The following is a 15,215-nucleotide window of genomic DNA, read 5'->3' as shown; positions in this document are numbered from 1 at the left end:
ATGAGTTCAGAATGTTAGATGGGTTATTTGAGGACTAAGAACAACCAGCCTTTAATTGGACCCATATGAATTATGTCGGCTCCGGGTTGTGACTTTGTAAGAATGCTGTCGGGGAGCAGAGATAACTCACACTGCTGACGGGCTGTGCAGGGAGGAATCAGTTGTGGATCAGAGCTGTAGAGCGATGGCCAGATTTGCTCTCATCATCATACAAGCCTGACTACTGTTTGCAGTTCTGTCCTTGGGAGAGATCTGCTGATAACCCCACATGGAGGCAGCAAGCGACAGGGGAAGTTGCCAGCAACGGCTCCTCTTTGGAGACAACCCCATACACCTGTTTGGCACAGGTTGACTCTTGTAAGATCCTGACTGCTGGACACCAGTGTTCCCGCTAAGCTGGGTGGCAGCGCAGCTTCACAGGTGATTAATCAGCCCCACCCTGTCAGTCAGCTCCTGAGCCTCTGACTGGGCAGGGCTGATTAATCAGCTATGGGGTTGTGCTGCCACGCAGCTTAGAGGGAACCCTACTGGATGCCCATCGAGTTCAGTGGGAGCGGAGACTTAGCACGTCTCAAAATCGGGCCCATATTCTCACTTCTCTGAGTGTTCCAGCAGTGCTCTGTTCCTCTCTGGTTGCCTTCCACCCTCTGGGAACTTTCTAAATTGATCCTAGTGAGGACTTTATCCATGGCTGGGTTTTGTGCTCACTGACCTGCTTCCAATTCATCGCTCTTGCAGATGTATCTACATGTAGCCAATGAGAAATAATGCATTTCTAATGTCTTTTGTGAAAGTTACTTTGGTTTGGTGGGTCTCAGCGTAGTTCCCAGGGAGGCAAAACACAAAACCATCACAACAGCTGATTCTAACCAGCGTTCTTTGTAGACGCTCAGGATTGTCCAGAAAGAGGCAGGGTCTGCCGGTTTCTCACCCCAAGAATTGGGTCTCTTCAGGTCCAGACTGAGGCCAACACGGATAAAAAACAGATGATAAAAAATAATAATAAAATCGGATTGTTTAATTTAATTTAAGTTCAATTTTGTTTTGAAATTAGGACAACCTATGTTATGGGGTGAACTTGCAATGATCTATTAAAAATCATGTAAATTAAACTTTACAAATTAAAATTAGGCAGTCCACATTTGCTGACAAACTTCTAGGCAAAAGTCAAACCACTGAGCTGGTAGAAGTCCCTGTCTTAGCCCCTGGAACCACAGTTTGCTAAACCAGCTTTTGACAGCAATTGCCTTATCTGAAGATGTGGAGAGAATATTTTCTTCATTTTCGTTTATTCAACTTGTTCAGCTGAATAACTAGTCCATTCAAAGTCAAGAAATCAAGTGGAAGTTGAAGCATTAGAAAACTTTGTTTTCCTCTCCCAATTTATGAATAAAAGTGAGGTATGAGGGCATGAGATCGAATAGTTCTAAAAACTTGAAGGACATGGTGATCATAAAGAAACAGGTCAATTCACTAGCTACAGATAACACTTCCTTTGTTGAATAAGTCATTTAGTTTTCAATGCGGAAGATGTTTTGATTAATTTTTCTTTTGTAACCAGCACATTTAGGGTTTAATTTATTTTTAAAAATTAAAATATTTTCTGTATTTAAAATTACAATTTCCCTCCAAACAGCTTGATGCAAATCATGAGTTGTGTTTTTTTTTAAATCTCATTTAGTAAGTAAGAAATGCATCAGCAACCATTTCTAACTTAAAATGAAAATTACAAGTCTGAATACATGTATATAATTGCTTAAATAAATATGTATAAAGATATAGTGTATTGTCCTGGTAAGCAAAAAGCAGCCCCAAATTTAGGCTAAAGAATATCTTTAGTAGGAAATCAACATGATTCCATGGTTACCAGCCAACGAGAATCAAACTAAATAAAATGATTTAAATCCATGTTTCCTCCATGCGGTTTAAATAATTATTAAAATCAGCTGTTTAAAATTGCTTTGATTTAAATCAGTCTCTCCTGGTGGAGACATAGTGGAGAAGCAGTGGTTGCGGAGCATAACTTGATGATGCCCATATTTTGCCTGCCGTGGGAAAGATTCACACCCTGGTCCCATGCAGGACTCCTAAAAGGAATTCCAGACACCCTGGGTGGGTTTATTCCCAGACAGGAAATTCCTTGGAGGCATCTACCAAAACAGCAAAGGATTACAGAAGTCAGTGTACAGAACAATTTCTTCTGGGAGAGGAGCCGGTCTCTGTACTGTGTCAATAAACAATCATTGAATGAACTTCACAGAATCAGTCTGGATTCCAGCTAAGCAGGAGACAGCAGAAGCAGCGCAAATTGGGGATCCCAGGTTCAATCGACAGGTTATCAGATTAATAAAAGACAGCACGTCAGACAGCACACCCTCCAGAGAATGTTTTGGAGTTAGCTCTTAGATCCAAGATAGAGTTAATGGATCAAGCTGAGAATCTGTAATAGCAATGTTTGTAGTCAGCGAAGCTAGCACCAACAAAAATTCTGGCACATATTTTCCTTTAGTAGCCTGGTGGGGGAAGGAGAAGGGGGTAAAAGAACATTGTGTATGCATGGCAAGAAAAGGAGCACGGCACGCTCTGGTGGTTAGAGGAAAAGAATGGGGGTATGTCTACACTACCCCGCTAGTTCGAACTAGCGGGGTAATGTATGCATACCGCACTTGCTAATGAAGCCCGGGATTTGAATTTCCCGGGCTTCATTAGCATAAGCGGGGAGCCGCCATTTTTAAATCCCCGCTGCTTCGAACCCCGTGTAGCGCGGCTACACGGGGCTCGAACTAGGTAGTTCGGACTAGGGTCCTATTCCGAACTACCGGTACTCCTCGTGAAACGAGGTGTACCGGTAGTTCGGAATAGGCACCCTAGTCCGAACTACCTAGTTCGAGCCCCGTGTAGCTGCGCTACACGGGGTTCGAAGCAGCGGGGATTTAAAAATGGCGGCTCCCCGCTTATGCTAATGAAGCCCGGGAAATTCAAATCCCGGGCTTCATTAGCAAGTGCGGTATGCATACATTACCCTCCTAGTTCGAACTAGGAGGGTAGTGTAGACATACCCTGGGAGACAGGACTCCTGGTGCTCGTCCCAGTTCTATTACTTACTCCTTGGGCTTCAGTTTGCTTATCTGTAAAATGGGAAAGGTCCACCAGGCTGGGAATTTCAGTTGGTGTAAGTTGGTAAAACATTTTGAAGTCTCTGGATGAAAAGGACTATAGATGGACAGATTATTATTGTAATACATAAATGTTGCATCCATCTACATTATTAGCAATGCCCTTTGATGGAGAAGCCATGCATTAATCCTCAATGACATGAGTAGTTGCTACACAAAAATCCCTCTTTAGAAGTCAAACTGGCTCCTCCTTTCCCCTCTTAGGCACAAGAAGCTATATGTAGATTATAAGGAGGATGTTAAATAGCAGTGACTAAAACTAGACATTTTTAAATCAGCAGCTCCAGCTAACTTGTACCGATGAGTTTTAAAAGAGCCGGCTGAGGAGCATTCTGGCCCATTAATGTTGATTTTCAAGAATTCTTGGAACACTGGGGGAGGGGGTAACGAGGATAAGCCAGTCAAAAATGGCTGATACAAGGTTCGGTTCGCAAATAATTCAAAGGAGGGCGATATAAAGAATTCTAATCAATGCGGGTTTATGAAAAACTGATTTCAAATTAATCCTTCATCTTTTCTGATAAGATTACAAGTGTAACTCCCAAGAAGATTACTTAGATTCCTGGGGCTCTGTCTGCTGGCAGCTCAGGAAGAGGCACACTGTCCCTGGTAGCGAAGGGGAGCCAAGGCAAATTCAGAGTCCGCCTGGCAACCAAGAGGGAATGAGATGCCCCTCCCAGGGAGTTCAGGAAAGGGGAGAAGCCATTTTTTTGAGTGAGGCTGGAGCCAGCCAGGGCAAGGGCAAAGGCAGGATTGGCTGTGTGGGGAGTTTGTAAGCCCCAGGCCTGCATGCAGGGTTCCCCCTGAGAACTGGCCTCTAGGGACCTGAAAGCAAAATCCCTTAGATGGGCTCTTCCTTCTCCACTCCTGATTCCCAGTTTGTGGAGTTTGCTGGGAAACTTCCCCAGCCAGGCTGAGTTAGCCCTCCAGCTCCCTAGGTGAGACCAGTCACCACGTGGTCAGCTAGTTCAGGGCTGCTGCCTGCTGTGTGTGTGTCTGGACACGGGGCTAGGAGACTACAGTTTGGATTTTAGTACAGTTGTGTAATCTGCACCTTGAGCCCTGCACCCCTTTGTGGTGAGGGGAAATCCTGGGACCGAAGCAGCCTGATTCCAGCCTGAAGAGGATCCCTGTTAGCAGAGATCAGCCCTCCGCAGTGTCTGAGGAGTCCAGAGTCATCTCTGAACCTGAGGATCATTCATGGAGTTTGTGAGTGCACCATCCTTTAGTTAGTCAGGGAATTTGTTTTGGGGACCCCCTACTCCCTGAACTGTGTCCTCAAGCCAGGGAGTAAGGGTTTGGGGATTTTATAACCTGCTGCATATTAAACCTGTGGAGGGATTTACCACCTTCTCCCACTTGTGAGTCCTTTGAGCTGTACAGAACCCAATGAGCCACCCTGCTAAACCACTGCAGAGAGGAATTTTGTGGTCATAGGTCATCAAGGGCCCCAACAAAGTACGCGTACCAATGGCACACTAATCTTACATTTGCTACATCGAGTCATGTGACTAGGGAAAGTCACAAGTATTAGCAGCGTGGGCACCGGTGAACCTAAAAATAGTGTTTTACCCTGTTATCTTCTATTTGTCTTCTGTTTAATATAATTATTGTGTTGAATATATTGTATGTCTTTGTGTTATTTTTTGGGAGTCTCCAACTATCTGGCAAGTAAGTTGGGATTACCCTGTGGTTAGAATTTTCCTCCCAAGCTGCCCTGGTGACCCTGCCAGGAAATAAATTCATAGGAAAAAATAAAGAAGATACACCCTGCTGAGTGGGTGGCAGAATGGAGAAGAACCCAGACCTGTCCATCAAAACCTGTAAGCACATTGGCATTAAAGAAGTTAAGCAGATGGAGAGGGGGCGCTATACAAGTTTGGTTGGTAAAGGTAATAGCAGCAGTATAATAGGCCTAGATTTCTTTAAGGCATTTGACTTGTTTGGCTAAGTAATAGGCCACAAAATATAATCGATGATTCCTTGTTGACAGTCAGGTATGTTTCCAGTGGAACCCTGCAGAAGTAGGGTTGGCAGATGGTTGAAATAAAAATACCGAACACGCCCCTCCCCCCCCCCAAAAAACACTGGGAAAAAATATTGTTGAAGGGGAAAAAAAGGGGGGGGGCAAAGTTCTTGAAGGGGGAAAAAAAAAAAAAGAAAAGGACTCCAAGGACTTAGCCAAAAAAACAAAAACAAACCCAAAATCAAAACAGCATTAAAACAGTATGTCCCCTTTAAGACTGAGTGCAGGGATAGGAACAGGGGAGCAGTTGAGCGCTAAGTCTTTTGGCCGGTAGCTATTCTGTGCCAGCAGCCTTGCATAACCAGGTAAGCATGGGGGCTGGGCTTGAGGTGCTGGGGGTGTTGGGAGCCGGGGGGGGGAGGGAGGTCGGGTGCTGAGTGTTTGTAAGGTTGCCAGGTGCCCGGCATTTTTGCCTCCTGGCCGGGGAAAAAAATCAGAAAATCTCTGGTGTCTGGTATTCTCTGAAATTTTTTACCAGAGAGGAGGCGAAAATACCAGACTGTCCGGGTGAATACCGGACACCTGGCAACCCTACGCAGAAGTCAGTTCTTAGTACTATGCTATTTAACATTTTTATCAATTATCTAGAAAGAAATATAAATTCATTTATAATAAAAGTTGGCATTAAAGGGGGTTGTGGTAAATAATGAAGAGGATTGAGCAATATGGATCTGTTGGTAAGCCAGGTGCAAGCAAATATGCATTTTAATAAGGTCCAAGGTAAAGTCACGTCTCGGGACAAAGAACATGTAGGCTATACGTACAGAGTGGGGAATGCTGTCTTGGAATGCAATGATTCTGAAAAGGATTTGAGGGAATAATCAGCTGAACGTGCACTTCCATGGTGATGCTGCGGGCAAAAGGCTAATGTGATCCTGGGATGTATAATCAGAGGAATATGGAGTAAGGGCAACAAGGTAATTTTACTTCTGTGGCACTGATGTAACTACTGCTGGAATCACCATAGAGGTTGATTCACCACTATGTTAGTGCAGTTTTACACCCTTGGAATTGCACTGAAGTCAATGGAGATATACACTAGTGAAAAACTAAAGGAGCGGATTGGTGAACCAGGCTTTAAGTAAGAAGCATAAGCTACCATACACCTTCAACCATTGGGGTCTATTTTGAATATCCAAGGGTTACTGCCTTTATAGAACCTCATCTGTTTTTACCCCCCTGTGTAATACACCGAATACGGTGTCTAATTCAAGAAGGATTTAAAAAAAATCTGGAGAGAATAGTACCACAAGAATAATTAAGGGATTGGAAAACATGCCTTATATTGAAAGACTCAAGAAACTCAATCTATTAAGCCAGGGGTCTCCAAACTTTTCAGCCCGAGGGCCGCATTAACTATCAAACAGCAGTTCGGAGGCCGCTTTCACGACGGGGAATTTCAGTTGCCTATTGCGCCCTCTGTCGCAGCGCGGCCGGTACTCTGACCATGCACTCCCTCCAGTGCTGAAGGGGAGGGAAAGGGGGGCCCGGCCCCACCCTCACTCACGGGTCCCAGCCCAGGGCCCTAAGGACACGGAACCAGCTGGCTCCGGTCCGGCTGACGGGGCTCCTGCCGTAACTTGTCAGCCCGCCAACTCTAACGAGTTCTGCCCTGGGCTGCTTCCTTTCCCTCCTCGTGTGACCCTCTACCTCCCCCCACCGTGGGGCGGTCACCTTTGATTCGTCCGTCAGGCTGACGGTCGTATATCCAGATGCCCACCCCTCCCGCCGGGGCTGGTCCTGCCGTCTGGGTGGCCGTCGGGTCTGGACTCCTGAGAAGGGGGGGGGCTTTTCCCCCTGCTCTCCCCTTCCTCTGCACGCTGTCCTCCCCTCCTGCTTGCCACCGCTCACTCCTTCCCCCACCCCCAAAGCACAATACATCTTTATTTAAAGCTGCTTTTCCTCAACTGAAAGAGAATGTATTTCTAATATTGCTTTCTTTTTGAAAAACGAATTACAGAATGTGACTTTTATTTTATTTTAGAATCATCATATTGTAAGACATAAATTGCTATCAGCATTAAGAGTTCTTTCTGCTTGTGAGGTTGGAGGAAGAAGATGTCTGAGAGGACTGTGCACGTCGCCGGGCATGCGTTACCACCACCGCCCATCCTGCCCCCTGATGGGCCGGCTGCCCTGTCAGTCTGGGCGGGGGAACGCCGCCCGTGCTAACCCCCGCCCCCTGCGCCGTTTGCCGCCGTGCGGCCGCTTGTCAGCGGAGCGGCCCGCTTCTCCTGCCCCGGCGCGGCGTGAGTACACGCCGCACACCCCTGACAGGGCCCCCCCCCCGCGGCAAGAAGGGCCCGTTCGGCGGCGCCCCAGGGACGGGCGGGGGTCGTCTCGTCACACCGGCACGCGGAAGGCAGGGCCAGACAAAAAGGTCTCCACGGGCCGGATGAGAGGGCCTCGCGGGCCACATCCGGCCCGCGGGCCGTAGTTTGGAGACCCCTGTATTAAGCTAACAAAGAGGTTAAGGGGTGACTTGATCCAAGTCTATTTAATTCCTATGTGGGGAAGACACGTTTGATAGCCGTGGGCAGACAAAGCTACCCCTTCTTTCCATTGTCTGGAAGCTGAAGCTAGGCAGAGTCACACTGGAAATAAGATCAACTTAAAAAACAACAAATAGTCTGGTAGCACTTTAAAGACTAAGAAAACATGTAGATGGTATCAGGTGTAGACGTTAACAACAGTGAGGCCAATGAACCGTTGGAACAATGGTTGAAGTGGATTTCCTATCACCGGAATTTTTTTTAAAGCAAGACTGGATATTTTTCTAAAAGTTTTGACCCAGGTCAAAGAGGAATGAACTCCGGGACATCTTGGCCCCGTGTTATGCGGGGGGATATCTGACTAGACAATCACAGTGGTCCCTTCTGGCCTTACAATAGATGAAGCTGTAAAAGGAAAAACCATTGTTTATGGAGGTGTTGGAATGCGGACTGAGCGCTTCTCGGCTCCTCCAGTGTCGCCTTTAGTCCCCGGCAGGAAGCCCAGTTCTAACTTCCCCGTGATTCAGAACAGATGTCTGCTTGTCTCTTCATGGGGGGCTGGGAAAGGAGTGACCTCTCTTGGAAGCAAACTGCTCCTGTCTCCCTCCGGCCTTCACCCCCACTGGTCCCTTCGGAATCAGTGGCCACCACACGAACCTTCCACACTCCACCCCAACGACTTTGCAGAAGAGGTGTGATCGACTGCTTCCACTGGGAAAAACACCACTGCGTCTCCTCCAAGCGTGGCCCGTGCTAAACAGACATACAGGGACAGCTCTTGGCTGGTATGATTATTACTTCATATTTGTTTAGCCCAGACAATGACTCTCTGTAGTCTCTTGTATTCAGAATGCAGAGGGCAGAACATGAAAGCAGGACAATATTTACAGACCTGGCCAATTGCCAGGATAATTTATGAAGCAGAGAAACCTTTTAAATCATATTCGTAAGTAGAAGGCACAAGCCCCTATATTTTAACTGTCAAAAAAGTGGGACAGTTTTAGAATATGTAGGCCAGATTTTCAGTTGGTGGAAGCTGACATCGCTCCACTGGCATCAATGTGGCTCCTTTATGCCTGTTGAAGACCTACACCGTAGGGGTTGAGTCACCACTACGTTAGTGCAGTTTTACACCCTTGGAACTGCACTGAAGTCAATGGAGATAAACACTAGTGAAAAACTAAAGGAGCGGATTGGTGAACCAGGCTTTAAGTAAGAAGCATAAGCTACCATACACCTTCAACCATTGGGGACTACTTTGAATATCCAAGGGTTACTGCCTTTATAGAACCTCATCTGTTTTTACACCCCTCTGTAATACACCGAATTCAACATATAACTGTACGGTCAATAGCAATTTTTCCCCATGGGGAAACAAAGGGGGCTTGTTGTTATCACATTGGACTGGGAGGCAAAAGTCTCTCTGCTCTGCCACTGACTGACTGTGTGGCCTTGGGCAAGTTGTTTCATTTTTCTGTGCCTTGGTTTCCTCCTCTGACAGCTGGAAATCACAAAACTGGTGGTCGGCAGGGGGGTTGAATGCAGCTCCCTTCGTGACTCTTCATAAAGTGCTGCGAGATCCCAGATGGAAAGTGCTCTAGAAGAGCAAAGACTTAGGGGAACGCCCACGAGCCTCCCACAGCTCTTTCGAGGCTGGGCAAATGTGGCTGGCAAGTGGCAGCATGGCAAAGGCCAGTTTGGGACTCACACACGTTCGGGGTTGAATTAGCCCATTCAGTCAGCAGGGCCCTGTGCAGTCTGAATCTACCCTTCCCCCTCCTCGATACCATAAACAAACCCCGCTTTCCAGTTCCCCACTCATTAGGGGCTCAGCTGTGTCTAGATGCGACCCAGAAAAGAAGCAATCACTGCCATGCTGGAGGAGCTTAATGCATTGCTACTCAGAGCTCCTGAGAGGCAGGGCAGTGCAATTATCCCCATTGTATTGATGGAGAACTGAGGCACACAGAGACTACGGGTATGTCCACACTGCAGCACACGGGGTGACTGCGACCTGCATCCATGCCCTAGCTTGAATCTAGCTGCTGGGCTAACTATAGCCATGAAGAGAAGAGAACCCAGGCTGTATAAGCCTGCCTGGGACCCTGGGTGCATACTTGCCTTGCTGGTCCATGCTGGGGCATCTTCACTGCTCCTTTTACCCACACTGACTAGGGTAATGCCCGCCTGGATATGCCTACAGCAACTGCAGACATCCCACTGCCTGGCCAAGAGTCACGGAAACGCCGGGTTACAAGGGACCGCAAGGGTCACCCTGCCAAGATGAAGCTCACACGGGGAGCAGTGGAGTGGGGAACTCAGCTTGATCCTCCTGAATTTCAGGCCAGGGCCACAACTCCCACAGGTCTGGCTCATATTTTTAATCTCTGTATCAGGGCGGGGAGGGGGTAATCCTAGCTGATCAGACCAGTCCACCTCCCTCTTCACTCCAAGGGCCTTCTCCTTCCAGAAGCCCCTGACACTCAGGGCCAGGCCCCTTGGAAGCCAAGGGCAGGATGGCGCTTAGCAGGAAACCATCCAGTGTCAGAGGGGGGTGGGAAGGTCTGGCCGCGCTTACCCAGGTGCAGCGTGAGGTTGACGGAGTTGGGGTGCTGTATCCCGAAGGCCATGGACTGACTCTGCCACCAGGTGCTCTCCTCTTGGCTGTGGAAGTCGGTCAGGTAGGTGGCGTTGTGGTGGCGCAAGGGGTCTGCTGCGTCACAGCGCTGGCACAGCTTGGTAGTGTCCCGTGCTCCCATCTGGAGGCAGTAATCCTCGGGCGGGGAGCCGCACGTGTTGGTCACCCGCACCTCTCTGCCGAAGGCCACGTTCTCGAAGGCGGGCATGCAGCGCTGTGCCCGACCCTGTGGGTCATAGCAGGAGTCCATGACCCCTGCAGCAGGGCGCAGCCTAAGGGACAGCAAAGCCAGGAGACACAGATATGGAACCCGTGCCATGGCCAGCCTCAGAGGACACTGAGTTTCCTTCTCTCCAGTCACAGCCTCTGGAGACTCTGGCAGGTCCCTCCTCCTTTGCCAGAGCAGCCCCGCTCTCGGATCCACTTGCTCCAGGTTCCATCTTGTGGATGCTGAGGGAAACACCCAAAATGGGCTTATTTTTTAATCCGAGACCACATATTTACCTTCCGTAGCGGCAAGATTCACACCAGGGTCTACAGAGGCTTCACTTGAGGTGGAGTCCAGCCATAGCCCCTCTTCTCTCCCCCCATAGATGCCAAGGGATACCCCCCAAGTGCCAGACCCTGGCTGCAGTTGGGGTGCTGCTAGAGTGTCAGCACATCCCTGTGATCTCCCGTCCGGACACAACCTCACCACTCCCATCCTGGTCTCGCTGTTGTGGGCCTTTGTGACAAAAACACAGGACCAGCCAGAGTATTCTCGGGAGGAGTCTCTGGGAGGGAACCCCAAACTTGACTCATTGTACCTGACAGGCGTATGGGCCCCCGCTGTGGGAACAGAGCTCGGCAGTTAGTTCTCCTCAGCCCAGTAATGGCTCTGTAATGGTTCACATCCCTCACATTTTCCAGGCTCTTTGCAAGGAAAAGGGCTGGAAGCTTTTGTTTTACATGAAACCTGAGCAGGGCTGGCCCACAACATTTTGGCACCTGAGGTGGGGAGCTCAAATGACGCCCCCATTCCCCTTCACTTGGGCCAAAACTTTGAAAGGTCTCAATTCTACCTTCTTCCTGTTCTACTCCTCTCATGGTTCTGCTCTGCTACCTACATAGGCACCAGCAGCAGACACAATTTTCTACACTCTGGGGCCTAGTGGTGCCCCCCCCTAGTCTGGCACCTAAGGCGGCCACCTTAGTTCACCTCATGGTAGGGCCAGTCCTGAACCTGCACGTTTCGCTCTATTTCTTGAGCGGGGGAGACCTTGAGAGTCACGGATCCCCATGCCTAGCTCTGCCTGGGCTCTCACACCCAGCGCTGGCAGTGCTCCCCATGCACAGCTTTGCCTGCAGGGACCCCCTCACGCAAACACCAGCTCTGCCCTCACCCTTGGCACCCTTGTTATTCAAGTGGTGCCAACCACACGGCGCTCAGCTGAGTTTTGTAATGGGACCGCACTCTAGGCTGGCCACACAGCAAGTGTGAAAAAATCAGGATAGGGTGGGGGATAATACAAGAAAAGAAACTCCAAATATTGGGACTGTCCCTATAAAATTGGGGCCTAACGCACTCTCCCACCGGGGACCGGGCTGAGATGCCCCAACTCTTCCTCCCTGGTTCCCCACAGTAAGGCAAGTTTGGGGGGCAGGACTCCAGGATCCCCATCCCCTCTTGTGAACAGAGCACTCAGAGTGCTCCATGGCCCTTTCCCCAAGCACTTAAGGAACCTCCAGGTCTCAGAAGGGTTGAGGAAGCTTCTCCATCTTCTAGGCAGGCTCCCACTTGAAAAGTGTCTCCAGTAGGTGGCAGGGATGGACCATCATTAATCCCGGTCTAGCTACAAGCAGGGGGATGCTATTGGGGTGGGTTAGAGGTGCTCAGAGGTCACAGGAACCGGGGAGCAGGAGCTAAGGGGAGGTTACAAGGAGAACAAGGCTGCAGTTCCCCAAGCAGCTTCTCAGGCCAAACCCCCCCCCCCCCCAACATTTCCTTTTCCCTGCCTCTGTGCTGCCCATTTCAGAGGAGTTCTTCACCCAGGAGACCAGTCACATATTTAAAGCCAGGAACCAAAAGGGCTGCAGCGGGTGAAGGGTGCACCCAGAGCAGGGCCGAGACAGAGAAACTGGTACTGGCCTGGCCAAACATTTGCTACTCAGAACAAGGCTGTGTGGGCATGGGACATGTGAAGTTCAGACTGAGATCACAATCAGGGGGGTCCATCAGGGTAGACTCAGCGGATGGGGGATGCACTCACATCATCCCCAGGCTGCTGGTGCTAGGTGAGAGGCCTGCATCCCAAAGCAGCTGAAGCCTTGTCTGTAATGAGATGCTTGGTCACCCGTGTAGCTACCCGGCTGCAGCAACAGTAGAGCAATGGCTACCGTAGAGGAGCTGCACACAGATAACCAGCCCTTACACTGCAACAGCTTATTTAGGTTTGTAAGTCATGGTTCATTCTGGTGCACTGCATCTCTGCTGGGGGTGTGCACTGGGGTACCTGTCTCGATGCAGTCGCTCCAGTGGCTTAGTCTCCAATAGAGACTAAGCCCAAGACTTCCCTCAAGAACCCAATGGTTCCCCTGCTGCTGACTGAAAGGAGATGCTGGCCTGTAGCCAGGCCCGACCCTACAGCGAGATGAACAAGGCAAATGCCTTGGGTCCTGCGCTGCTGAGTATTCACCTTTGATTGGCCCCATCCACTCCCAGGCTGTGTCTAGACTGCACCCCTCTGTCGACAGAGAGACATAGATTAGGCATGTAGAAATTGCTAATGAAGCAGGGATTTAAATATCCTGTGCTTCATTAGCATAAACATGGACACCACTTTTTTTTTTTAAACGGAGCTTTTAAAAAAAAACAAAACGGCACTCTAGAGGTGGATCTGTCGAAAAATAAACCCTTTTTCGATAGATCTGCGTCTAGACTGCCGGGTTTTGTTTTTTTTCGAAAAAGCTCCATTTTGAAAAAAAAGCGGCAGCCATATTTATGCTAATGAAGCGCGGGATATTTAAATCCCTGCTTCATTAGCAATTTCGACGTGCTTGATTTGCATCCCTCTGTCGACAGAGGAATGCAGTCTAGACATAGCCCCAGCATCCTGCCTTGGGCCCCGCAAACCCTTTGGCTGGGCCTGCCTGTGGCTGAATTGCTAGGAGCGAGGCTAGATTCCCCCCCTCCCCCGGGCACTTCACAACCCGCCACCTGCAGCCTCCGTGTATTTGTCTAGGTTGCAAGTTTTTTTGTGGAACAGGCCTACCAAATTTAACAGAACAGTTATGTTAGATCAGCCTTATGACCCGCACTGGGATTCCGTAGGATGGGTCAAAACATGGGAAAAGTCAGCATGGTCTGTTGCATTTTATAAGTCTTTAGAGACATTTCTATAGATGGTCCTGGCTGCTAAATTCTGTATCGCTTGCCACAAGGCTGCTGATGGAGAAATGGAAACCAAGATACGGGGAGGAGCTAAGACACAGACACTTCGACACAGACACTTGTTTTGGCTCGCGCCTTTGAACTGCTCTCAGACAGCGCAAGCCTCACCATGGGGAAAGGATGGCGTCAGCTCAGTCCTGTTAAGAGAAATTCACTTCCAAGGCTAAGCACCTCACAGTGCAGGGCATAAAGCTCCGTAAAGATTCCTGAGCCGAAAGCTCCCTAAAGCCAGGCAGGTGTAAGGCTAAGACTGGGAATCCAGCCTGAACAGCCCCCTCCCTCAGCTCCAGCTGCAAGTGTCCTTAGCTTTGTTTCTTAGCTTTGCAGCACAGACATTGCAGCTTGTACCCTGGATTTCACACAGTTCTACACTTAGATGAAAATGTATCCTAGGCCCATACACAATTCTACCAATGCACCTTGGTCACATCCAGCACTGAGGCTGCACAGCTCTGCCAAACCACCTCACCCCAGACTCACTCCACCGCACTCTTTCCATCCCAGCGTCTCCACCCAACTCTGTCCATGAACATCATTCCAGACATGGAGCACCCTCGGCTAGTCTGGTCCCAGGCCTTCACACTGCTTGCCAAGACCTCTCAATCGCATCCTACAACAACCAGCTCTTACAGCCCCTCACCCACCAGCTAGTCATAGACTCATAGAACATTAGAGCTATGTCTACACTGGCGCAATCTTGCGCCAGAGCTATGCAAATGAGGCTAAGCATGGTATATCGCCAAGCCTCATTTGCATATCTAATGAGCCGCCATTTTGCGGAAGAGGCTCTTGCGCAAGAAGGAGCTGTCTACACAGCCTCTTCTTGCATAAAAAACTCTTGCGCACTGCCGTTATTCCTGAAAATAATCAGCGTAATGGCATTGCGCAAGAGGGTTTCTCTTGCGCAAGAAGGGGCAGTGTAGACAGCTCCTTCTTGCGCAAGAGCCTCTTTTGCAAAATGGCAGCTCATTAGATATGCAAATGAGGCTCAGAGATATTCCATGCTTAGCCTCATTTGCATAGCTCTGGCGCAGGATCACACCAGTGTAGACATAACCTGGCACTAGAAGGCTACGTCTACTCTGCAACACTATTTCGGGATACCGGAGTATCCCAAAATAGCTATCCCGCATCTTCACAGCAAGCCCATTCTATGAGGAGTAAGGGACATTTTGGAATAGTGCTTTATTTCAAAATTTGGTGTAATAAGCTATTTCAAAATAGCATTGAAATAAGATATGCACAGCTCAAACTGCGAATCTTATTTCACGTTACGGTGCTGTGTAGATGCGCCAAAGGGAGCTCAAGAGGTTAAGTCCAGTCCCCTGTATTCATAACAGGATCAAGCACCATCCCTGACAGGTGTCTGATAACCTGCTCTTAAATATCTCCAAGTGATGGAGAGTCCACAACCCCCCTAGTCAATTTATTCCAGTGTTTTACCATCCTGACA

At 49.0% G+C, this 15,215-nt stretch overlaps 1 protein-coding gene across 2 annotated transcripts in view; it reads right to left on the bottom strand.

The window, feature by feature from the left end:
- The window catches only part of LAMC3 (laminin subunit gamma 3), a 57,460-nt gene extending 46,702 nt beyond the window's left edge, over positions 1–10,758 (bottom strand). The window contains exon 1 of one of the 2 annotated variants that reach the window (XM_075905923.2): positions 10,273–10,758. In XM_075905923.2, the coding sequence (XP_075762038.2) occupies positions 10,273–10,651 (379 nt within the window). In that variant the 5' untranslated portion in view covers positions 10,652–10,758. The remainder of the gene's footprint in view (positions 1–10,272) is intronic. The other variant, XM_075905922.2, reaches the window with a different exon arrangement.
- Positions 10,759–15,215: the final 4,457 nt, after the last annotated feature.

This window comes from Pelodiscus sinensis, chromosome 23 (genome assembly GCF_052426305.1).
Source record: "Pelodiscus sinensis isolate ZL-2025 chromosome 23, ASM5242630v1, whole genome shotgun sequence".
Taxonomy (NCBI): domain Eukaryota; kingdom Metazoa; phylum Chordata; order Testudines; family Trionychidae; genus Pelodiscus; species Pelodiscus sinensis.
The sequence above is the reverse complement of the archived record's forward strand: the minus strand, read 5'-3'. Positions and strand labels throughout refer to the sequence as shown.